Source organism: Oncorhynchus mykiss, chromosome 17 (assembly GCF_013265735.2).
Source record: "Oncorhynchus mykiss isolate Arlee chromosome 17, USDA_OmykA_1.1, whole genome shotgun sequence".
Lineage (NCBI taxonomy): Eukaryota > Metazoa > Chordata > Actinopteri > Salmoniformes > Salmonidae > Oncorhynchus > Oncorhynchus mykiss.
In genome coordinates this window covers 32,244,172-32,268,234 of record NC_048581.1, presented here as the reverse complement: position 1 = coordinate 32,268,234, position 24,063 = coordinate 32,244,172, and the positions used below count along the sequence as shown (strand labels likewise).

Below are 24,063 nucleotides of genomic sequence, written 5' to 3'. Positions count from 1 at the left end.
TATACATTGAGACAGACAATGAATATTGTTCATTAAAAGCATATTTACTGTAGAAAAACATGACACTGGCATTGAGTATAAAAAGCATGACAAACTACTGTCAATTAAACACAACTTCTGGTATTATACATTATTTATAATGCCTTCAGAAATATTAAATTCCCTTGAACTTCTTCCACATTTTGTTGCGTTACAGCCGGAATTTAAAATGGATTAAAGAACTACATTTTGTGTCACTGATCTACACACAATACCCCATAATGTCAATGTTTTTTTCGTTTTTTTTTTTAGAATGTTTTACAACTGAAAAAAAAAAATGGCTGAAATGGCTTGAGTCAATACGTATTCAACCTCTTTGTGATAACAAGCCTAAATAAGTTTAGGAGTAAACATTTGCTTAGCAAATAACATAAGTCGCATAATAGTGGTTAACATGATTTTTGAATGACTAGCTCATCTCCATACAACACAAATACAATCATCTGTGACATCCCTCAGTTGAGCTGTGAATTTCAAGCACAGATTCAACCACAAAGACTAGGGAAGTTTCAATTCCTCGCAAAGGTGGCCACCGATTGGTAAATGGGTAAAAATCAAATAAAGCAGATGCTGAATATCCCTTTGAGCATGGTGAAGTTATTCATTAGGTCAATACACCCAGTCATTACAGAGATATAGGCGTCCTTCCTAACTCAGTTGCTTGAGAGGAAGGAAACCCCTCAGGGATTTCACCATGAGGTTACTCCATAATACTAACCTACATGACAAGAGTGAAAAGAATACAGTGTACAGAATACAAGTATTCCAAAACATGCATCTTGTTTGCAAAAAGACACTAAAGTAAAACTGTGAATAATGTGGCAAAGAAACTAACTTTTGTCCTGAATACAAAGTGTTATGTTTGGGGAAAATTCGACACATCACTGAGTACCACTCTTCGTATTTTCAAGCTTGGTGGTGGCTGCATCATGTTATGGATATACTTATCGGCAAGGACTAGGGAGTTTTTCAGGAAAAAAATAAACGTAATAGAGCTAAGCACAGGCAAAATCCTAGAGGAAAACCTGGTTCAGTTGTCTTTCCAACAGACACCGGGAGACTAACTCACCTTTCAGCAGGACAATAACCTAAAAGACAATGCCAAATCTACACTGGTGCTGCTCAGAAAGACGACATTGAATGTTCCGGAGTGGCCTAATTACAGTTGACTTTAATCTGCTTGAAGATCTGACAAGACTTGAAAATGGCTGTCTAGCAATGGTCAACAATGAACTTGACAGAGCTTGAATTTTTTTTTTAACAATAATGGGCAAATATTGCACAATCCTGGTGTGCAAAGCTCTTAGACACTTACCCAAAACAATTCACACCCAAAGGTGTTTAACATGTACTGATTATTTTCCTTAATAAATACAAAATCTAGCATTTTTCTTTGAAATTACAAAATATTTTGTGTAGATCATTTACCAAAAAAGGACATTTTAATCCCACTTTGTAACAACAAAATGTGAAAAAAGTCAAGGGGTGTGAATACTTTCTGAAGGCACTGATCATTTATTTTTAAAGGAAGTAAAAAATAAAAAGAAACTGCTTGTCCATACTATTCAAACAAACCAATAATCAAGAATTCATACACTTCAAAAATGCTTGTGATTAATTACTATCCAAGAAAGTATCACTGTGTATCACACATAAATTCAATCACTTTAAAAAAGGTCAAGTCAGCAATATGACATCCTCAAACACAAATCAGTCAAGAATCCCGTTATTGATTCTTCCCAACTGATGGGGTAAATTGCTGACTGTATTTTCCCAGCACAGGGTGACTAATATTATTTGAGATTGTAGACCTGCTGGATTCCAAGAGTGTTTGAATAGAGGAAAAAAGGTATATTCCGCTTAAATAGCACACTCAGTTTAAAACAGGTAAGGGGAGATTAGTCCAGTTTAGGCCACTAGTTCATTTCGGCCTTGTGAAGGCCTTTGCTTCTTTCTTGAGTGTTTCGAGGTCCTCTTTGCCACTGTCGTCTGAGTCAGGTGGCTCATAGTCAGAGTCTTCACCAATGTCCTCGCTCTCATCATTGATGAAGCTGTCATCGTCCCCAAACTCATCATCATCATCATCGTTGTTGTATGATACCGGCTTTTTCGCTGTAGAAGGGATTGTATAACATTATTAACGGCCATTTCTAGCATTATTAACGTGCTGTATAATTCCATTGATGCTAGCACAAGACATTGGTTGTGTCTATCAATATTTTATGGTGCGTTGCACAAAAACAGCTGACGGTAATTTATTACATTCACTCATAAAAGGATTCAAATAGGTATCATTCAATTCAGCATGGGGAAAAAAAGGCGCAAGTTTAAGTTTGTTCCCACTTGAGCGAGTCCGACCACAAGTCTTCTTCTAATGCCTTTTAAGGGGAACTGAAAGCAATTTGCCAGGTAACTAGTAACTGGAATGGATTGCATTTAGAAAGTAACCTACCCAACCCTGTGACCTATGCTCTGGGGTGACGTTTCCCTTGGTAATGATCTAGAACAGGGGTGGGCAAACTATGGCCCACATGAGGTTTGTTGGTGGTGGGGCATTATAAATAAAAATGGAAATGGTTTTGACAAACAAATCGTTAAAAAAAAATTATCTGCGTGGCCCTCCAATGAATTTTTAAATCCCGATGTGCCCCTCGAGCCAAAAAGCTGGCCCAACCCAATCTTGGATAAGCACCCCCTTCCCATATCCTTTACCTTAACCATTAGTGGGGAAAACGCAAAAGTGACCCAAGATCAGTGTCTAGTCATGTTCAATAACATAACTATGAGTCTGTTTGGTGAGGCAATACAAATTGAGTTACACACCTCCCTTCCAGAAAGTCAATGTTACCCAATCAGTTTATAGATCCTGCTGATGTCACGTCAGAGAAATGGAGTGCAATTGGTTTGATCGTTTTTGCTTCTTTAAACTCTGGAGGGGAATGTGGATTATAGGTTTGTTCAATGTATTCACTAGAGCGACAGTGTATTGATATGCATACACATCGCTGTCTGACCAAATCTGGAAAGATAAAAACAAACTATCCAATAGCCCAGATAAGATTGTTGGGCATCTGCACAATCCATGGCATTTACAACATTGCTTCAGATCAAAGGTTTCTCTTATGTCTCTGCTTTCTCTCTGCATACCAGTTGGATTCATTTGATGCATGGCTGATTATATTCTGCATTGAAGAGGAACCACAAATGGAACCAACAAAAACATTTGGGGTGGTGGTGAGAGGTTAGCATGTCTTTCTCTCTCAGGTATAAATGAACATACCTCGAGTCTTCTTGGTGTGTTTGTATTCCTTCCAGTGGAGAGGGTTTTTCCTGGAAAGAAAACAGGGAAAATGGTTGATTAACTACCAAGGACTACTAGTATTGTCAAATGCCAATGAGGCTAAAATGTCAGACTCTCCTTTTGTTCAAGCCTTTTGGTCGCCGATGTCAACCGCACAAGGTTCAAATGGAGGCCAACAAATTGTGTCCAGTCAGACACTCTGAGTCCTATGATTGCTGGCTTATTCTATATTACTCTTTTACAGGGGATATCTGGCTATAATAAATAGGTTATTTTCTCTTTCCCTGTTGAAATTGTAGGAGCTATTAGGCTACTTTTTTCCTGACAATAATAGTCTTGAGACACGATTACCAGTCTCTTTTATCCTGTAATGGTGACAACATTGTGGTGTGCATCCCACCTGTAGCAGTCTGTGCCGTACGGACACTCAGGTCGGTCCGCGTCCTCCTCTTCCTCCTCGTCTTTTGCGGAACTGTCCTCGTAGTCGCTGTCGCCGGGGTGACTGCATTCTTGGAAGTGGACTGGGTTTTTCCTTTGATAGAAATAACAATTAACAAAAATGAAAATCATTAAAAAGTTATGGTCGATCCCATTTTGATTGGTATTCTTTGAAGAACATTTAGCTTTTGAGCTAGCACTTTCTCTTTGCTCATTTCCTTTGCCTCAATAAAGAGAGAATCTACATTTGAACCTGCTCTCTGCCATTTAGTTTTAGACCCTGAGGCCCAATCTAGGCTAATCCTTGTGTATGTCCCAAATGGCACCCTATTCCCTATATATACACATGCAGTGCACTACTTTTGACCAGAGCCATAATAGGTCCTGGTCGCACAGGACGTACATCTCGTCTTGGAGAATACAGTAGCTTATCCCATGCCTCACGTAGTTGTTCGTTAACTATCAGTGGTTTGAAAATAAACAAAACCTTAAATAAGAGAAACTATCTTGGGGGGAAAACATACTGCACATGTTCAGTTCTTTGATATCAGAAAGAGCTGCCGTGGAACCAATTTGAACAGAATACATTTGTTTTGTAACATGCATTATGGATAAAGTGCACTTATCTCATCTGTAGTACCTGGAGCAACATAAAATAAAAATACCCATCAACTATGTCAAGTCTTTGAATTCAATTACTTGTTGGAACATTTGCCGGCCTAAATTAATGTTCTCGGACGTGCAGGTCTTTTCAAGTACTATCTTCAACATTTCTAACAGTTATTGTTCAGACAATGTTATGTGGGGATGTACCTGTAACAGTCCTTTCCATAGGGGCAGGTCGTCCTGAGCCGAGCTTTGGACTGGGCGGGGCCTGAAACGTCACCTGACCCTTGAGGCCCCTTGCCGACCTTCTGACCGTTCTGAGGCTCTCTCTCCCTGTCCTCGGACTCGCTGGCCTCCGCTCTGCTCGTAGAAGTGCTGCTGCCTTTCACTGGGGAAGCTTCTCCTCTTCTCTTCTCTCCATCATCCTCCTCCACGTCAAAGTGGTCCGACTCCTCACTCTCCTCTACTTTACTAGGCTTCACCTGCTGCCTGGCTTTAAATGCCTGCGGAGTGATATACCATATACTGTAAATGTACATTAACCAACAACACACAACAAACACAATACTGCACATTATAGAGAACAGTGGAGGCTCCTCAGAGGAGGACCTTCCTCATCTGTGTATTTCAGAAAAATGTAAATAGTTAAACATTTTCAAAGTTATTTTTAGACAAAACTATACTAAATATATTCACGTCACCAAATAATTGATTAAAGCACTGTTTTGCAATAAAGGTCTACAGTAGCCTCAACAGCACTCTGTAGGGTAGCTCCATAGTGTAGCCGGAGGACAGTTAGTTTGCGTCCTCCTCTGGGTACATTGACATCAATACAAAACCTAGGAGGTTCGTGGTTCTCACCCCCTTCCATAGACTTATACAGTAATTATGACAACTTCCGGATGACATTCTCCAACCTATCAAAGCTCTTTCAACATGAACTGACATGTTGTCCACCTAATCAACGGATCAGATAATTCATCTAGTACTGAAAGTATAAGCTACAGCTAGCGCTGCAGTGTATAAAATGTGGTGAGTAGTTGACTCAAAGAGAGAGGCTAACCAACACAAACGCTTACAAGTCAAGGTATACTTTAGTTGTATTCATTTATTGCCACCGGGGCTCACCAGCGTAACTGCTTGCTAACTGTACATTTTATTAGATGATTGTAGCGGATTAACTAACACGTTAATTTAGTAGCTATGTTGACTTGATGTTAGCTAATATGGTGACAACGATGTAGGCTGTGTGTAGCGTTTGGCGGTTATGATGACATGAAGGTTTGGTTAGGAAAGGTTCTCTCGGCTGGTCACAGACAACTGATGTGTTGTGCATTGAAGTCCACAAGCGACGGGAAAAGGTGAAAGGAGGAGAGTGTGTAGATGCGAGAAGGAATTATCCAACAATCAAAGGGATCATGCTGTTTGTATGTGGCTGCTATGAAAGTGAATTGTGTTTGATTGTGATCAGGGGTGTATTCATTGCGCAGATCCTGTTGAAAAATGTTTCTTAAACGGAAGCAAATGGAACAAAACGGAGATAAACATTCCTGAATTTGTCCAAAAGAAACTCTTGTACGAATGATTACACCCTAGATCAGCTAGATCCAGGCAAGATTGTGCATGGCGGTATTGAATATGTCATTGTCCGTCACCTTGATTACTCAAATTTCTCAAAGGGCTTTTCTTTTATTTTTGTAAAATGTTCTACATTGTAGAATAATAGTGAAGACATCAAACTATGAAATAACTCATATGGAATCATGTAGTAACCAAAAAAGTGTTAACCAGCTTCCCCTGGAATATTATTCCAACATTCTTGAAGGAGTTCCCACATATGCTGAGCACTTGTTGGCTGCTTTTCCTTCTACAATGTAGAAAATAGTAAAAATAAAGAAAAACCCTTGAAAGAGTAGGTGTGTCCAAACTTTTGACTTGTACTGTGTACACACACACACACACACGTTAGTATACACTCAACTGTTGTAGACTGGACCTCTTCCTCATTGTCCTCATCACTCTTCTTCCTCCTCACCCTCTTCCTGGGTGTTGGCTCTGCCTCGCTGTGTTCAGACTCTTCCTCCCCTGACAAGGGCGCTGTGTACCTGGCCCGTTTGGCCGCGCCCTGGTTGGTGCTTGTCGTTGGGGTTTCTCTGCCTCGATTTCCAAATCCTAAAACGAGGACAATTCTGGGTGAACGGGTCGACTGTGTCATGTAACAAACTACCTATTATATTGACAAGATTGTCGAGTGACTGCTATATCAATGAAAATATATGTTCTCAAAGGCAGGTGAAAACATGCGACACCATTCAGGCCGCCGACGACTGGAGTTGCCCATCCTTGATAAAGGGACGCCAGGTGCAAATCACAATGAAAACAGCAGAGATGGGGAAGCTCTGATCATCAGGGCCCAGTTTTTCAAAAGTTGTCTATCTGGATTTTGCCTATTGGATAGGATTAAATGCGTAGAAATAGAATGAATAGAAAGGACGAATCATTGACTTGAATGGGGACTCCCATTCTAGTCCTTCTATTTTTATGCATTTAATCCTATCGGATAGGCAAATTTCAGATAATAAAAAATAAAAAAACTGGGCCCAGGGGCTGCAGTGTCCACCCTGGTTTCAGTTTCTCCCTGGAGTTTAATTATTCACTTAATGCCATTCATTGCCCAGACCTATTCTCAAAGCGTCTCAGAGTAGGAGTGCTGATCTAGGATAAGGGACCCACCCCCCTGTCCATGTAATCCTTTTCATTATGAATGAAAAGGGAAAACTGATCCTAGATGAAGTTCAAGATAGGAAATTAGGAATCTGAAAAAGGTTATGTGCTGTCGACCGCTGATTGACGTAACCTAAAATATAGATTGACGGTCCCTGTTAAAAGGCTTGCTCAGAGGCATTGGCTATCAATAATCAGAGCAAGCCACTGTTTGCACCATTTACAAATCTAAAGCCTAATGGATAACCTTTTTGACATTGTTGACTATAACGTCAGCACTATGTAGCCTAAATTAGCATTAGGAAACCATGGGTGCGTCCCAAATGGCATCCTATTTCCTACAAAGTGCACTACGTGTCCCAAATGGCATCCAATTTCCTACAGAGTGCACAACGCATCCCAAATGGCATCCTATTTCCTACAGAGTGCACTACTTTTGACCAGAGCCCTATCGGCCCTGGTCAAAAGTAGTGCACTCTATGGGGAATAGGGTGCCATTTTGGATGCAGGCATGGTAAATGGGTCACTAGACTCCAGAGGGAGTCAGTATGAGGAAGTTGAAACTTTCAGGGGAACTTTTAAGGAAACTAGGGCAACGATGTGAGGAAATAACAAAGACTTGATCCAAAAGAGTAAGGTTTGGCAGCACGTCGAAGAGGATATTGACATCTTCAAGAGTGGTAGGGTGTTTCGAAGTGTTCCACTCGTCGACGTACAAAATTACACATCACAGCGACCGTTGTGGTAATGTAGGCCTAGCTCTCAAGATCCCTTCCCGACTCAATATTAGAAATTCCCAAGTTTTCCATTTGTCAACTACTGTAGTGAGTAGTGATTGCCAATAGAATAGGCTATGGCTTGGCCTCTGCTGTTGTTGTACAAGACCTTGTAAGAGTTGTGTGTGTTGATACATCCTTTTGTACATGTTCTCTCTCACACACACATACACACACACCTAACGCCATGTTGTTAAAGGGTGGCTATATGTAAAGTAACAAGCAATTGGCCTCAAGTTTTATTGAATATAAGTAAGAGTTTAAAACCAATGCAGTGCATCCTGTTGAGACAATGGGTTGTAAACCCCTTATATTATTATTCATTTAAGTAGGATTCGATTGTTAAGAACTGGCTCTCAGAGGAATCCTAACATGGAGCCTTGTAAAGCTAGCAACTATTCATAAACTTAATGCATTTGATTTTCTTTTTTGCAAGCAAACATATGGATTTGAGCACAGATCTGCCATTTCTCGTGCTTTTTCAGCTTTCTTTTCACATATTGACATAGAACTACAGTTCAATACCGCTCCTCGGGAGCAGTGGACACAGCTTACTGCTTCCAGCGGAGTTCATTCAGTGCATGAATCGAGTGGGGCAATAATCTTCTATAAAAAAATGGTGGAAGTCTCTGACTAGTTAGACCTATTCAGAAATAGCAACAGCAGTTAACAACTAGGTTATTCCGTCTCTCTCATGCACTAACCTTGTGTCAATAGTAAAATGTGCCAATCCACTCCAACCTGGCATCATTCATTTGATGAGGAATCTTGTCTTAATTTGTAACAATAACAATTCTAACGTTAATTGCCGTCATATGCATGACAATTCATTGTTATCCAAAATTCCATTATGTCACTGTCCTAAATAGGAGCGATACCTTTGGTGGTGGTGGGGGGGTTCTTGGGAGATGCAATGGGTACAGTCATCCAAGCAGGTAACACTCTTTTCTTTGGTTCAAATTTCAGCTCGTTCTTGTCATTTTCTGCTTCAGCTACCCCAGCTTCTGTCTGTGAGCACACAATCACAATGTAAACCGGGTTTATCGGTACCACCATACTCACAGGAAACATTTAGAAATATACATATTAATTGGAGTTACGAGTGGGATTCCCTGGGAAATTGGTGTCCGAAGTGGGATGCCAAAGTTAATAGCTGTTACAAGTGATATTCCAATGGTAAATGGTGCCAGGCATGGGATTACAAGGGTAAATGGTGCCAGGCATGGGATTACAAGGGTAAATGGTGCCAGGCATGGGATTACAAGGGTAAATGGTGCCAGGCATGGGATTACAAGGGTAAATGGTGCCAGGCATGGGATTACAAGGGTAAATGGTGCCAGGCATGGGATTACAAGGGTAAATGGTGCAGGAAGCGGAATTTGAAGCGTGATTGGTGTCAGCAGTGGGATCCCAGGAAAATTGCAGTAGGATACATCTCAAGATAAAACTTTTGTTGACACTACAGATTTCCTGACCTGGTTTGAGGTAGGTGGGTTAGGTAGCTGTTCATCTGGCTCCTTCTGGTCCACACTACCTCCCAGTCTAGATTGTTGTTCATGGGAGCTTGGTGTCCACCCCTTGCCCTGTCGAGTGGGGTAAGCAGGTTCGTCGCTTGGTTCAGGGGAGGCAGGAGGAGACTTAATAACAGCCTCGTCTTCATCTTGAAGAGCCTGACTGTTTCTGCAAGGGAGAGACAACTTGTTGCAAACACGAGCACCTTCTCTGCACCGTTTACATGAGTCATGCATGTTCCTTCTTTAGTGTAGGCAGTAGACAGCAGCTAAATTGACTCGAGTGTCTGGTTAGGATCCTTTTGATCGAAACTTCAAACAAAAATGAAACATGAAAATAAAAACTGAAATGTAAAAATTCAGAAACAAAAGACCATAATTGAATGTTGCTTGGGTGTTGGTTTTACATAGAAAGAGATAAGACACTGGTATTTATTCCAATTCAGTACACTCAGTCTAGCCTGTCTTTAGGAGATTAAAGGCATACATTAATGTAGTCATTTGCAAACCAATTAGTAAAGCTATTGTCTGATGCCAGTGCCAGAGAACAATCCTTATCTTTCCAAATCTGTCTAAGGGTGGTCAGAATGTATAACGGGGATGCGAGCCGTTCATAAATCACAATGTGCATATTGACCGGCAAATAGATGATGATTGCATGTATACAAAGGAAACATAGAAACGGGGAGATATAAAACTCTTCATTAAGGAGTCAGGAGACAACTCTCTCTACTAGTGTGACCTTTTATATAGCAATGTTAAGCGACTAATTATTCTCCACAAAATATGTTGCTACTGGAGACGTAATGTCATGCCACCATAGCGACTAATTGTGACATGTTTTCCCAATGGGAAAAGCTAACAACTCTAGAAGGTTTAAACCTGAGGTGAAAGTAAGAATACATAAGCATGGACCCAAAAAACATATTAAGTAGTCTAGGTAATACATGATTTGATTTCAAAGATGTTAGCTACATTATGAGACCTTTATAGGTAAAAAGAGGGTGATGTTGAAAAGCTGAATTTAAAAAGGAATCAGATGGTCTTTCTTATATGCCAATATTTGTTATGACTATAGATTTGATATCACGACTCCCATCGTATAAGGTGAGTACGTAATTCATAGAGAAAATAATTTTTCTGAGAATATTTATTTGTATTTAAGCCTTTTTAAACCTCAAATACACTACAAGTTAAAAATGTCCTGGATTGCAGGAACGTTCTCTTGCAAAAGGATGATCAAATTAAGATCCTACATGTGTAGAACTTTGTTGTATGCTGTAGTATGCAGGTTAACCAGAAATGTGAAAATGCATGGAGGAGACTGAGGATAATTTTATGTGCTTTAACACTCATGGTTACCAAGAGAACTGGCTAACTATAGCATACAACAAAGGTAAAATGCGAAACTGCAAACAATAGTCATTAGACAGAGGCATTTATTAGAGGCTGTTAGCCCTGTAGAAATTGTACTTCTTGTAGTACAAAAAAAAAGCAAGTATGTATAGAAATATTTTTTTTAAATTCAAAAGCTACTTATTTGTGCATGTGCGAACCAGTCATCATTTTTCAGATTTCATTGTTTATTGGTTTCAAGTTTTAGACAATTTGATACTTAGACCTTGAGGGGAAACTGCAGGGGTTGAGATGAGGAGTAGAGTTACCTGGGTGTTCCATCTTCTCCACTCAGGGCCACCACCTTGTAGATGTACTTCCCAGGAAGGAGGGAGATGATGTCTCCCTGTCCAAGTTCATGCCACTGGTTCCTGTCCAGGGGTTGTGGGAGGTCATCCAGCGAGGACTGACAAAAGCAGGGGTTCACATGCGTCTGGGATTGGAAAGAATAAGAATAGCATTTTTTGAGTTATTGGTGGCCATAAGGTGCAGTTGGATATACTTGTTATTTCTGCACAACAGCTGGCTGTAAACAATTAGTGGTCTTTTAAAATAAGTGTCTTTCTCACACCACTCTTCACTTTAAAGGGCTAGCATGCTAACGCTAGTTAGCAATTGCTCCAGACACGGACTCAGGGTAAGTTCATCTGACTCTGGTTAAGTAGTAAAGTTAGTTAGTTGCCAAAATGTCACTATCCCTTTAGTGTAGTGTAAGTGTTGCCCTTGAGTGGTAATTCCCAAACTCTCAGTAAGCTGACTAGATGAAAGAGAAGGTTGAAAATACTTGAATTCAAATGTTCCTACTGTTTTTTCTTAACCTTAATTCATCTGCAGCAATGTTGCAGTCCAAAGGCCTTACTACATCCTCAGGCTGTGACCTTTGACAAAATGGAGAGAATCTCTGTCCTTTTACAGGCAGCCTGAGGAGGGGTTTTAGCCCAAACCGTTACTGAAAATGAATCTGCTGCACAACTAAAATAAACAATTGAAATCATGAAATCGGTATTCCCTTACTCTGTAAACTATGAAATAAAAACATTTCTAATAAAAGGTGTGGTAAAACCACACAAGACAGTGTCCCTGGGGTAAAAATCTACAGGTTCTCAAATGGTTCAAGACCCCTTCCAAAACATAAAAAGAAAACATGATGATTACCGAGGGGCCTTCTTGAACATACTATTGATGTCGGATTTCAAAGAATTGTTGTCTTTGGCACAATAGACCGCCTCGGCATTTAGCGGTCTTAATAGGGTCGGCATGCACTTGAGCCCTAGATGAGAGAGAATAGTCTACTCGGAATAAAGAATAAATTCTACTTAAGCCTACAGGTTTGATGCGCAGCTGCCCATTCAGGTTCTCAAGGAGGCAGTGGTGTCTGGAGACTCTTTTGTCGCTGACCTGAAACACACAGAGAGCGTAAACTCACAGACCAGGGCCCATATTTAAGATATCTAAAGCATCTCAGAGTAGGAGAGCTGAAAAGGACCAGTTTAGCCTTTTAGATCCTAATGAAGATTATATGGACAGGGAGATCCTTCCTCAGTGTACTCGGAGATGCTTGATACATACAGCCCCAGACCTGAGAGACAACGGCCATTCAGCAGGCGGGAGGTCCGGACAATACAAATAAATACAAAATGAAGAAGGGCACTTCCATAGTAAAGGGTCCTGAATCCTGAGAATAAAAAAAGTTTTGGGCTGCTGAAATAGGGTTACAAGTGCATGTTGATAATATGTGGCTCACATTCAAATGATTATCCTAAGTCCTGATCTTTAATTGAAATTCACGTCAAAAGCATTTTCTTTACAAATTCAATACCTATATTACACTGTAAGACTGATCTGATTGCAGTCTAAAAATCTGCCACTGCAAATTGAAAGGCACTTCAGTAAAACACCAAGGGACAGTTTAATTAGATCCAAAAGAAACCTACTCCTGGACTAAAAATCATGATTTTCAGTCCAGGAGAAAGCTTCATCTGGGTCCAGGAAACCAGCCAGGAAATGCATATTTTAGCTTCACAATAGTCATAATCAGGTAGCCTAATCAGCTGTATCTTTGCCTCATGGTAGATGTTCTGTTTTCATGGAATTCCATTGTGTTTAATATATATATATATATATATATATATATATATATATATATATACAGCTTTTTATAGTCTGAAATCAAATGGGAAATCAGAAACTGAATAAAAAACAAGTCAAACAGTACTAGGAAATTCCCAAGAATTACCATAGTCAATTGTGTACAGACTGGGCAAAGACAATTGTTTGTACTGTAGGTATATTATGCATGAACGTAATGTTGTATGGCTAGGGATTTTAAACGTCCACTGACATCAGTTTCTTTCCATAAGAGACAGGAGATATAACAAGGTACAGTTCAGTATATCCTTTTTTCTCTCCAAGTTTCTAGTTAGGATATTTGTCTAAATCGACGGGTAGGCCGTCATTGTGAATAAGAATTTGTTCTTAACTGACTTGCTTAGTTAAATGAAAAAATATAATATAATAATAATAATAATTTGGTGAGCAATTAAATGCTTGGAAGTCTACCAGCATAAAGGTCATAATTCATTTATTGCAGATTAAACCAATGAAGCATTAGCTAGAGCAATTGTCACCAACTCTAGTCCTGGAGAGGTACAGGCCAGGGGATGCCTGCTTTTAGCGTCATACGAACCACCCTGATTCCTCTCTAGTTACAGATTGTATGCCAGATAATGTGATATAACCAAAGATGTTGTTATTTTCTGGAAACTGTCATTTGTAAGTTACTTTTTTCACCGAAACGAGAACAAAGTATCGCTAAGAATAGGTTAGTTGAAAAATAAAATCTATGGCAGCGGTTTGTATGGGGCTTTCCTGTACTGGCCAGTAATATACACCAAGAATCTTTGGTTATATCTAGTAGCGCTCCAGGTCCAGGGTTGGGGAACACAGATGTAGCTAACTCTACTAGCATGGAATGCCTTTTTAACATACACTGAGGGTACAAAACATAAAGGACACCTGCTCTTTCCATGACTGACTGACCAGATGAAAGCTATAATCCCTTATTGATGTCACTTGTTAAATCCACTTCAAAACAGTGTTGATGAAGGCGAGGAGACAGGTTAAAAAAATATTTTTAAACCTCAAGATTGACACGTGGATTGTGTATGTGTGCCATTCAGAGGGTGAATGGGCAAGACAAAATATTTAAGTGCATTTGAACAGGGTTTGGTAGTAAGTGCCAGGCACACCGGTTTGTGTCAAGAACTGCAACGCAACTGGGTTCTTCACACTCAACAGTTTCCTGTGTGTATCAAGAATGGTCCACCACCCAAAGGACATCCAGCCAACTTGACAATGAGAGTCAACATGGGTATTTTTTTTAATATCAATAATTTACATTTTTATATCAATACATTTGAATTTTTGATCAATAAATAATTTTTTTAATGCATAAAAAGTATATGATAATGACCTTCATAGGGGCAGGATCACATTTGCATGCTCCTACAGGTTCTCTTCTCCCAACAGGAAGACACCGCAACTATGTATTTCTCCAAGTTAGAAGGAGCATTGCAGCAAAGATGCACAGGCCGCTGTGACCCTGACGCTAGAGTAATATGCACATTATGTAGGCCTAAGCATGGCTCTTCTGCTGCTGTTGAAGAAAAAAGTTTGTCTGCAGGGGGAATCGAACTCAAACTCACTGTATCTAAAATATTATTAGTCTTGCACATTAGCATCTTCCGCCACCTGCAAGCGATGTTAGGTGGGGAAAAAGTGGTTAGTGATGTTAGATAAACAAATGTAATTATTGATTTCTCATGAGAGAATAAAACTTTAGCTGCATTGTTATAATGATCTTCACATATGCCTTCTGCCTTATTGGGGAGGGGGGGGTGACAAGTTGGTCTGCAGGGGGAATCTAACTCACAGTCACCTATGTGTTGATGTCACAAATGCAATGCTATGGGGAATTATTGATATGAAAAAATAAATGACTGATCATTTTTTTTATGAATATCGATAATTCGAATTTTACATAAAAAAATCAATTATCGATATAAAAAAAACAATAGTTGATATAAAAATGTAATTAATTTATGTTAAAACGGCTTTCCATACTACTAGTCTAGACTTTCCAACTAAAGCTAGCTACTTACGCCAAGGAATGGACCCCTTCCCAGCAGTGTCTCCCCCTCGGGCAGGTGTATTGGACTGCCACCATCTACAGGCACGAGATCGAACCCCGCCATCTGCGGGTGGTTGTTGTAGTCAGAATAACATGCTATAAGCAAAGAATATGATAACTATCCCCTTTCTGAACTATTTGTTTTTCCAAACTGTTCTCTTCTAGCATAATGCTAGTTAGCTAATTCATTAAACTGACAAGCGTTTGACGGACTCTAGACTCAAAGATGATCTATTATATTGACAAGATAGTAGAGTGCCTGCTCAAACAATGGCAATTAATGTCCTCGAAGATGGAAGGCAGACGAGAGGCGAGATAAGAACATTTTAGCCAACTCCCGACAAAAAAAATAATAATTTTTCAAATTTGTCGAAATGCGCGTCCACTTATACCAGTGCATTAGTAACAACCTAACCACTACGAAACTTATATTCGATCAAATAAGTCTCACGTAGCAAATCAGCAATGACATCTTTGGTTAACCAAATTCGACACCCTCATTGACCGCCATACAAAAATGAATTACTTCGTGGACAGATTTTGAGCGGAGTAAACCCTCTCGCTTCGCCTCTTCCCCTCTGCTGAACTTCCAGCCTGTTTCTACTGAATAGCAGCTCAGATAATTAGCTACCTAACTGACCAACCGGAGTATACTGCTTAATGCAAAATGATTTATATACATTATTTTACCTGTTCTAGGTAGCTTGGTGCTGAGAAAAACGTGAAAACTTAATGGATTTCTTCAGAAACTTCCGGGCTGTTATGTAGAGAGCGTGCATTGTCTCACGTCAGAATGCGTCACTCCTCAGCGACGATCGTGTCTCTCCAGAATCCAGTGTAAACAAAGCGGAAGCGAGAAATCTGTCTCCCTCCAGCAGGTGGCGTTTTTTCGCCCACCAAGCAAGGAGTTTTTGTATGGCGGTCAAATGAATGTCGATTTTGCGCAACAACAAAAGAAGTAGGACTTATTTGCTAGGTTTATTTGATCTTATAAAAGTTTTGTAATGCTTTAGTTCTTAGGAGTGTAGTGATATTAGGACACGTGATATCCCAAAAACTTTGAGAAAAAACACTTTATGTGGGAGTTGTCTATGCATATTCAGGCAATGAGGGTAGTAGCATAGCGTCTCTCTACCACCCAATCGTTTTTTCATAATTTTCTGAAATAGAGGATTCCGCGAGAAAGATTGTGAGCGTGTGTGAAATGGAAAAGCTTTGTGGTAGCTATTGATGAGGAAGAACATAAAGACGAAGCAGCTGCTTTACCAGTGGGATGCACTGTTTTACCGCTACATCCCGAGGGGTTCGTGCTGATTGTACGGAGATTTGACAGCTGGTTAAATGGCGCCCCTTGTCAAGGCAAGAACAAGATGTATATCAGGAGAAGTGCAGTATTATCATAAGGAGACTTCTACTTGGAATATGGAGGGGGTCAGAGGAGGTCTAAGAGAGCGAGGGGGGAAGAGGGTGAGCTTGAGTCGGGTAAAATGGCAGGAAAAAAGGAGATGATTTGTTAAATAAGAATGGTAGAAAGTGTAAGCAGAGTGAGTTGAAGACTGGAGGAGAAATTGAAGTGGATGAGGGCAAAGTATCAGAGGTGGTAGGTGTGGAGCCCAAGTTCCCGGAGCCCAAGGCTTGCACTGAGGGTCAGGATAAAGAGGAGTCTGTGACAGTAGGAGTGAGGTTTTTGGAAAAAGTGGACCCTTGCCTTTTGGCTGATCCATTTGTGGTTTCCGGGTGGGTGAAAACAGAGTTGGGTGCTGTGAGGGTAACCAGAAATGGTCTTGTGATAATTGTTTGTGTTTCTGCTGGTCAGAGGGAGCAGGCGCTCCTTGTTAAACGAATGGGGGCGAGAGATGGGAATTGTTTTGCTCTCAAGAAAGGGAGCCATTGAAAGGAGTGATTACTGGGGTAGTGTTAAATGTGAAAGTTGACCAATTGAAGGGGAAGATTCTGTGTTTGTGATGCTCGTCGTTTGGTGCGACGCAGACAGGGTGGCGTGAGTGGAGAAACAGAAGAGTCATTGTCTGTTCTTTTGCATTTTGATGTTGTCTTTGCCTGACAAAGTGATGTTAGGATATATAAGTTATCCTGTATGAGCTTTTGTGCCGAGTATATTATGTTGTTACAGATGTCAAGCTTGTGGGCATGTGGCAGCAGTGTGTAGGAGGGAGGTTCCTAGGTGTGAGAAGTATGCAGAAAGGCATGAGAGAAAGGAATGTGTAGCATTGGGTGAAGTAGCGGTATATGTTAATTGTAGGGGTGCCCATGTGGCTGGGGATCATACATGTCCCGTGTGAGAGAGGCAGGTGGAGGTTTCCAGGGTTAGAGAAGTGCAGAAGTTGTCATATGCTGAGGCAGTGAAGAAAGTAGAGGAAGATGTGTCAAGGTGGAGGGATCCTGAGAGGAGTGGTGTCAGTAGTAGATCTGTACCAGTACAGAGGGATAAACCAATAAGTGATATGTTTCAGTGAGATTGGATTTTTTGTATTTATAGCAATGGTTATCAACTGTACTGCAGGGATGGAATGTAACTCACAGAAAATAACGTTTGTGGTGGCAGCTGCAGAGCGGTATTTGGGTGTGCAAGACTTGACATCAGAAGAGTTAGAGGGTGTGTTAAGTGGTGGTGTCCCATCCTTTCAGGCTGTTGGCCTGGCGTAGGACTGAATAGATTTAAATATTAGTGTAAAAATTTTTGTGAGTGTAATGTTAGATGGTAGAGTATTTGTTGTATTTATTTCATATAATAATTATATATAATCTTTTTCAAACAAAGTATAAGGGATTTATACCCCAGTCTAGTGTGTGGCGGTAATGCAATATTTATTGGATGCCAACCGCTGTTAAACCTCATCGAAGAAGAATACATTTTTTTCACCATTCATTTTTGCATCAGGATTTTAGAACTACTTAATTTAAGGTCTGTGTTTCGTGTAGGCTTAACCTGGCGTGACATTTTGATAACCGTGCAAATCTCACAGGAAGCCTGGTGCGGGGGGCTGCCACCGAAGGGCTGGTGCGTGTAGGTGGCACTGGATAGACCGGACCGTGCAGGCGCACTGGAGCTCCGAGCCTGCCCAACCTTACCTGGTTGAATGCTCCCGGTTACCCTGCCAGTGCGGCGAGGTGGAATAGCCCGCACTGGGCTGTGCAGGCGAACCGGGGACACCATGTGCAAGGCTGGTGCCATGTATGCCGGCCCAAGGAGACGCACTGGAGACCAGATGCGTAAAGACGGCTTCATGGCACCTAGCTCAATGCCCACTCTATCCCGGCCGATACGAGGAGCTAGTATGTACCGCACCGGGCTATGCACCCGCACTGGGGACACCGTGCGCTCCACAGCATAACACAGTGCCTGCCCAGTCTCTCTCGTCCTCCGGCAAGCACAGGAAGTTGGCGCAGGTCTCTTACCTGGCTTCACCACACTTCCTGTGTGCCCCCCCAATACATTTTTGGGGCTTCCAGCCCTGCTTCTGTGCTGCCTCTTCAAACCTGCCGCCTCTCCGCTTTGGCTGCCTCCAGCTCTGCCTTGGGGCAGCCATATTCCCCTGGCTGTGCCCAGGGTCCTTTTCCATCCAGTATCTCCTCCCACGTCCAAAAGTCCTGATTGCGCTGCTCCTCCTGCCGCTGCTTGGTCCTGTTTTGGTGGGTGATTCTGTCACGGCAGATTTCCTCCTCTTCCTCTGAAGAGGTGAAACAAGGATCGGACCAATACGCAGCGTGGTAGGTGTCCATGGTTTTTAATAAGAAAAACTAAACATGAACACAAATACAAAATAATAAAGTGAACTGTCACCGAAACAGTCCCTCCCGTGTGGCACAAACATTGACACAGGAAACAATCACCCACAAAATACCCAAAGAATATGGCTGCCTAAATATGGTTCCCAATCAGAGACAACAATAGACAGCTGCCTCTAATTGAGAACCAATCTAGGCCACCATAGACATACAATTTACCTAGAAAGGAAACAGCCCCATAAACTTACAAAAACCCTAGACAAGACACACATAAATCCCCCATGTCACACCCTGACCTAACCAAAATAATAAAGAAAACAAAGATAACTAAGGCCAGGGTGTGACATAGTCAAAGGTATATGAAATACAAATGTTATAGAGAGAAATAGTTGGCGCGTCATAATTCCTATAATAACTACAACCTAAAACTTTTTTTGTTGAATTTTTACCCCTTTTTCTCCCCAATTTCGTGGTATCCAATTGTTGTAGTAGCTACTATCTCGTCTCATCGCTACAACTCCCGTACGGGCTCGGGAGAGACGAAGGTTGAAAGTCATGCGTCCTCCGATACATAACCCAAGGCTTTAGCTGACACTCTAGAATTATTTTTAACCTCATTGAGCATTCTGCACTGTGCTCTTGCAGGACGGCCACTCCTAGGGAGAGTAGATACAGTGCTGAACTTTCTCCATTTATAGACAATTTGTCTTACCGTGGACTGATGAACATCAAGGCTTTTACAGATACTTTTGTAACCCTTTCCAGCTTCATGCAAGTCAACAATTCTTAATCTTAGGTCTTCTGAGATCTCTTTTGTTTAATGCATGGTTCACATCAGGCAATGCTTCTTGTGAATAGCAAACTCAAATTTTGTGAGTGTTTTTTTATAGGGCAGGGCAGCTCTAACTAACATCTCCAATCTCATCTCATTGATTGAACTCCAATTAGCTGACTCCTGACTGCAATTAGCTTTTGGAAAAGTCATTAGCCTAGGGGTTCACATACTTTTTCCAACCTACACTGTGAATGTTTAAATTATGTATTCAATATAGACAAGACAAATACAATCATTTGTGTGTTATTAGTTTAAGCAGACTGTTTGTCTATTGTTGTGACTAAGATGAAGAACAGATACAATTTTATGACATGTATGCAGAAATCCAGGTAATTCCAAATGGTTCACAGACTTTTTCTTGCCACTGTAGTATATACTCACTGTATACTACATACTTAATATGTTAGTATGGGTATTGGAACACAGCTTTCGTCAGGTGGGCTAGCTAGTTAGGCACCTTGGTTGGCTAGTTAGCTACATTAGTTTAAGTTGGCTAGCTAGCTCAAAAAGTGTTTTCCCCATACTAAACACAAACGGTTTTGCTCCACGAGTGCATCTGTAGTACATGACTAATCAAATGACCAATGAAGTCAGTTATACATGTCAGCAGGGATTGAAATTAAGCTATCCCGAGTCTAGTAGTTTTCAGACTGGGCTAGTAGACAATGTGCCACTACAATGTGTACTACTGATCGGAACTGTTGAGATGCACTCAGACCGGCCTTTGTGATTGAACTTAGGTTAACTACATTACTTTAGTTGGCTGCTTTGAGCAAAACCTGTATGTAATATAACCTATTCTGGGAGCCTATTGTTTGTGTATGATCTTTATTCATTGTTCAGGTACAGGCAGGGATGACTGGGGCCTTCAGCAAGTAAGACAGGGGGTAAGAAATCGTTTGAACATCACAGATATAAATTCCCAATGTGCCCATGATGAAGTTAACTACATCACTTTAGTTGGCTGCTTTGAGCAAAACTTGTATGCAATATAACCTATTCTGGGAGCCTAGTGTGTGTATGAACTATGTGTAACATTTTTTCGACCATTTGTTTCCCTGAAAACAGGTAGAGACAGGAGGAGCAATTTGTATTTTATTAAGATCCCCATTAGCTGTTGCAAAAGCAGCAGCTGCTCTTCCTGGGGTCCACATGAAACATGACATTACAGAACATTAATAGACAAGAACAGCTCAAGGACAGAACTACATTCATTGAAAAAGGCACACATAGCCTACATATACCAATGCATACACTTAAACTATCTAGGTCAAATAGGGGAGCGGTGTGCCGTCGGGTGTTTTATCTAAAAAATATAAAAAATTAAACCAGGTTTGCTGTTCATCTGAGCAATATGAGATGGAATGGAGTTCCATGTAATAATGGCTCTATATAATAATTAATCCAGAATTTGTTCTGGATTTGGGGACTGTGAAAAGACCCCTGGTGGCATGTCTGGTGGGGTAAGTGTGTGTTTCAGAGCTGTGTATAAGTTGACTATGTAAACAATTTGGGATTTAACACATGAATGTTTCTTATAAAAAGAAGTGATGCAGTCAGTCTCTCCTCTTAGCCAAGAGAGACTGGCATGCATACTATGTATATCAGCCCTCTGATTACAATAAAGAGCAAGACATCCCGCTCTGTTCTGGGCCAGCTGCAGCTTAACTTGGTCTTTCCTGGCAGCACTCGACCACACGACTGGATAATAATCAAGATAAGACAAAACTGGAGCCTGCTGGACTTGCTTTTTGGAGTGTGGGGTCAAAAAAGCAGAGCATCTCTTTATTATGGACAGACCTCTCCCCATCTTTACAACCATTGAATCTATATGTTTTGACCATGAGAGTTTACAATCTAAAGTAACACCAAGTAATTTAGTGTCCTCAACTTCGCCGACCCTCAGCCACACCATTCATTGCCAGATTCAGCTGAGGTCTAGAACTTATTTGTACCAAATACAATGCTCTTAGTTTTAGAGATGTTCAGGACCAGTTTATTACTGGCCACCTATTCCAAAACAGACTGCAACTCTTTGTAAAGGGTTTCAGTGACTTCATTAGTTGTGATTGCTGATGTGTATATCGTTGAATCATCAACATACATGGACACACGTGCTTTGTTTAATGCCAGTGGCAGGTCATTGGTAAAAATAGACAGGAGATGCACTGCGGTACACCATACTTTACATGCTTGACATTAGAGAAGCTCCTATTAAAGAAAACCCTTTGAGTTATATTAGATAGCTCTGAATCCACGATATGGCAGAGGTTGAAAATCCATAACACACACACACACTACCGTTCAAAAGTTTTGGGTCACTTAGAAATGTACTTGTTTTTGAAAGAAAAGCTCATTTTGTCTATTAAAATAACATCAAAATGATCAGAAATACAGTGTAAACATTAATGTTGTAAGTGCCTATTGTAGCTGGAAACGGCAGATTTTTATATGGAATATCTACATAGGCGTACAGAGGCCCATTATCAGCAACCATCACTCCTGTGTTCCAATGGCACGTTGTGTTAGCTAATACAAGTTTTTCATTTTAAAAGGCTAATTGATCATTAGGAAATGATCAGTTAAGTTAGCACAGCTGAAAACTGCTGTCCTGATATAAAGAAGCAATAACACTGTCCTTCTTTAGACTAGTTGAGTATCAGGAGCATCAGCATTTGTGGATTCGATTACAGGCTCAAAATGGTCAGAAACAAAGATCTTTCATCTGAAACTCTTGTCTATTGTTCTGAGAAATGAAGGTTATTCCATGCGAGAAATTGCCAAGAAACTGAAGATCTGGTACAACGCTGTGTACTACTCCCTTCACAGAACAGCGCAAACTGGCTCTAACCAGAATGGAAAGAGGAGTGGGGGGCCCCGGTGCACAACTGAGCAAGAGGACAAGTACATTAGTGTGTCTCGTTTGAGAAACAGATGCCTCACAAGTCCTCAACTGGCAGCTTCATTAAATAGTACATTCAAAACACCAGTCTCAACGTCAACAGTGAAGAGGCGACTCCAGAATGCTGGCCTTCTAGGCAGAGTTCCGCTGTCCAGTGTCGGTGTTCTTTTGCCCATCTTAATCTTCTCTTTTTATTAGCCAATCTAAGATATGGCTTTTTCTTTGCAACTCTGCCAAGAAGGCCAGCATCCCAGAGTCACCTCTTCACTGTTGACATTGAGACTGGTATTTTTTCACCCTATTTTCCATTCTAAGCTTCTTGATCAGAGAGGCTTGGGAAATGATATAACTCCCTATGGTTGCTTTAGCAGCATCCCAGATAGTTGCAGCTGAGACAGGAGAGAATTGATTGTCGAGACAATCATCACAGAGCAATTAATTGTTAAGCAGAGACATATTAAGTCTCCAATATCTCGTTTTGGGGACTGTTTTGTCAATTTCAATATCTATATACACTAGGGCATGATCTGAAATGACTAGAACCAATAGCACATGACTGGACAACATGCATGTAAATAGAGGGCATACATTATTATTGTCCAATCTAGAATCTGAATTATGGGGTCTAGAGTAGAAAGTATAGTCTCTGACATTAGGTTTTTAGCTCTCTCAATATGTCTACTGAACAAGATTAATCACAAATGCATCTTAAGAGTATTTGAGGCTGTGATTCAAGACTGGAGCAGTTGTCACGTTCAATGTATGGACGAGACCAAAGTGCAGCGTAAGACAAATACATACTTCCTTAATGAAGACGAAGAAACACTAAATAAACCGACCGTGACGCTATATAATATAAGTGCAGCCACAAGCAACTAATACATAGACAATAACCCACAGAGAACCTAAGGAATATGGCTGCCTAAATATGGTTCCCAATCAGAGACAACGATAAACAGCTGCCTCTAACTGAGAACCAATCTAGGCAACCATAGACATACATAACACCTAGACTAGTAAACACTCCCCATAAACATACAAAACCCCTAGACAAGACAAAAACACATTATTTATTTTCTTAGTTTACCTTGTGTTCTGTTTCGTTGTGTTCTTAAACGTAGCCCTGTTTCTTTGTGTTCTTGAACGTAGTCCTGTCTTTCATTTTTGTTTATTGATTTCACCTGTGTTAGTTACTCACCTGGTCTCATCAGCTCCTTATTTAGTTCAGTTCATTCTGTTTGTACCTTTGTGAGGTATTGTTTGTTTTGACTCTTACTAAGCCTTTTCCTAGCTCGTTTGTGAGAACCAGTTATAGCCTTCAGTCCTAGTTTTGATTCACCTGCCTGTTTGCCTACCTGTGTATGACCATTGCCCGCCTGTGACCAAGATTCCTGCCTTTTGCGAAGGTGAAATAAACAACTGCCGCGCTCTGCGTGTGAATCTACACCTTTTTCTCCCTGAGTATTCATTACACGAGTAACTTAACCCAGACAGTGCATAACAAAAACAAAACAATTAATAAGATTTTTGTGTAAACCTAAACTAAAATAAAACCTTTTTTTTTTTTTTTTAAACTCCACTGCCCTGTTTTCTGTCATGT

General features: G+C 40.7%; 1 protein-coding gene across 5 annotated transcripts; it reads right to left on the bottom strand.

The window, feature by feature from the left end:
• Nucleotides 1-23: 23 nt before the first annotated feature.
• aplf (aprataxin and PNKP like factor) lies at nucleotides 24-15,810 on the bottom strand. 5 transcript variants are annotated; one of them, XM_021568175.2, is made up of 11 exons: nucleotides 15,670-15,810; nucleotides 14,951-15,075; nucleotides 12,117-12,188; nucleotides 11,060-11,223; nucleotides 9,360-9,564; nucleotides 8,763-8,892; nucleotides 6,366-6,556; nucleotides 4,592-4,887; nucleotides 3,741-3,872; nucleotides 3,320-3,369; nucleotides 24-2,151 (listed from the first exon to the last, which is right to left on the bottom strand). In XM_021568175.2, the coding sequence occupies exons 2-11, from the start codon at nucleotides 15,041-15,043 to the stop codon at nucleotides 1,961-1,963; spliced, it is 1,524 nt and encodes a 507-aa protein (XP_021423850.2). In that variant the 5' UTR covers nucleotides 15,044-15,075; nucleotides 15,670-15,810; the 3' UTR covers nucleotides 24-1,960. The 5 variants fall into 5 exon arrangements, with proteins under 5 accessions (XP_021423850.2, XP_021423849.2, XP_036805634.1 ...); XM_021568174.2 differs by having other exon boundaries at nucleotides 14,951-15,043; XM_036949739.1 differs by lacking the exon at nucleotides 12,117-12,188.
• Nucleotides 15,811-24,063: the final 8,253 nt, after the last annotated feature.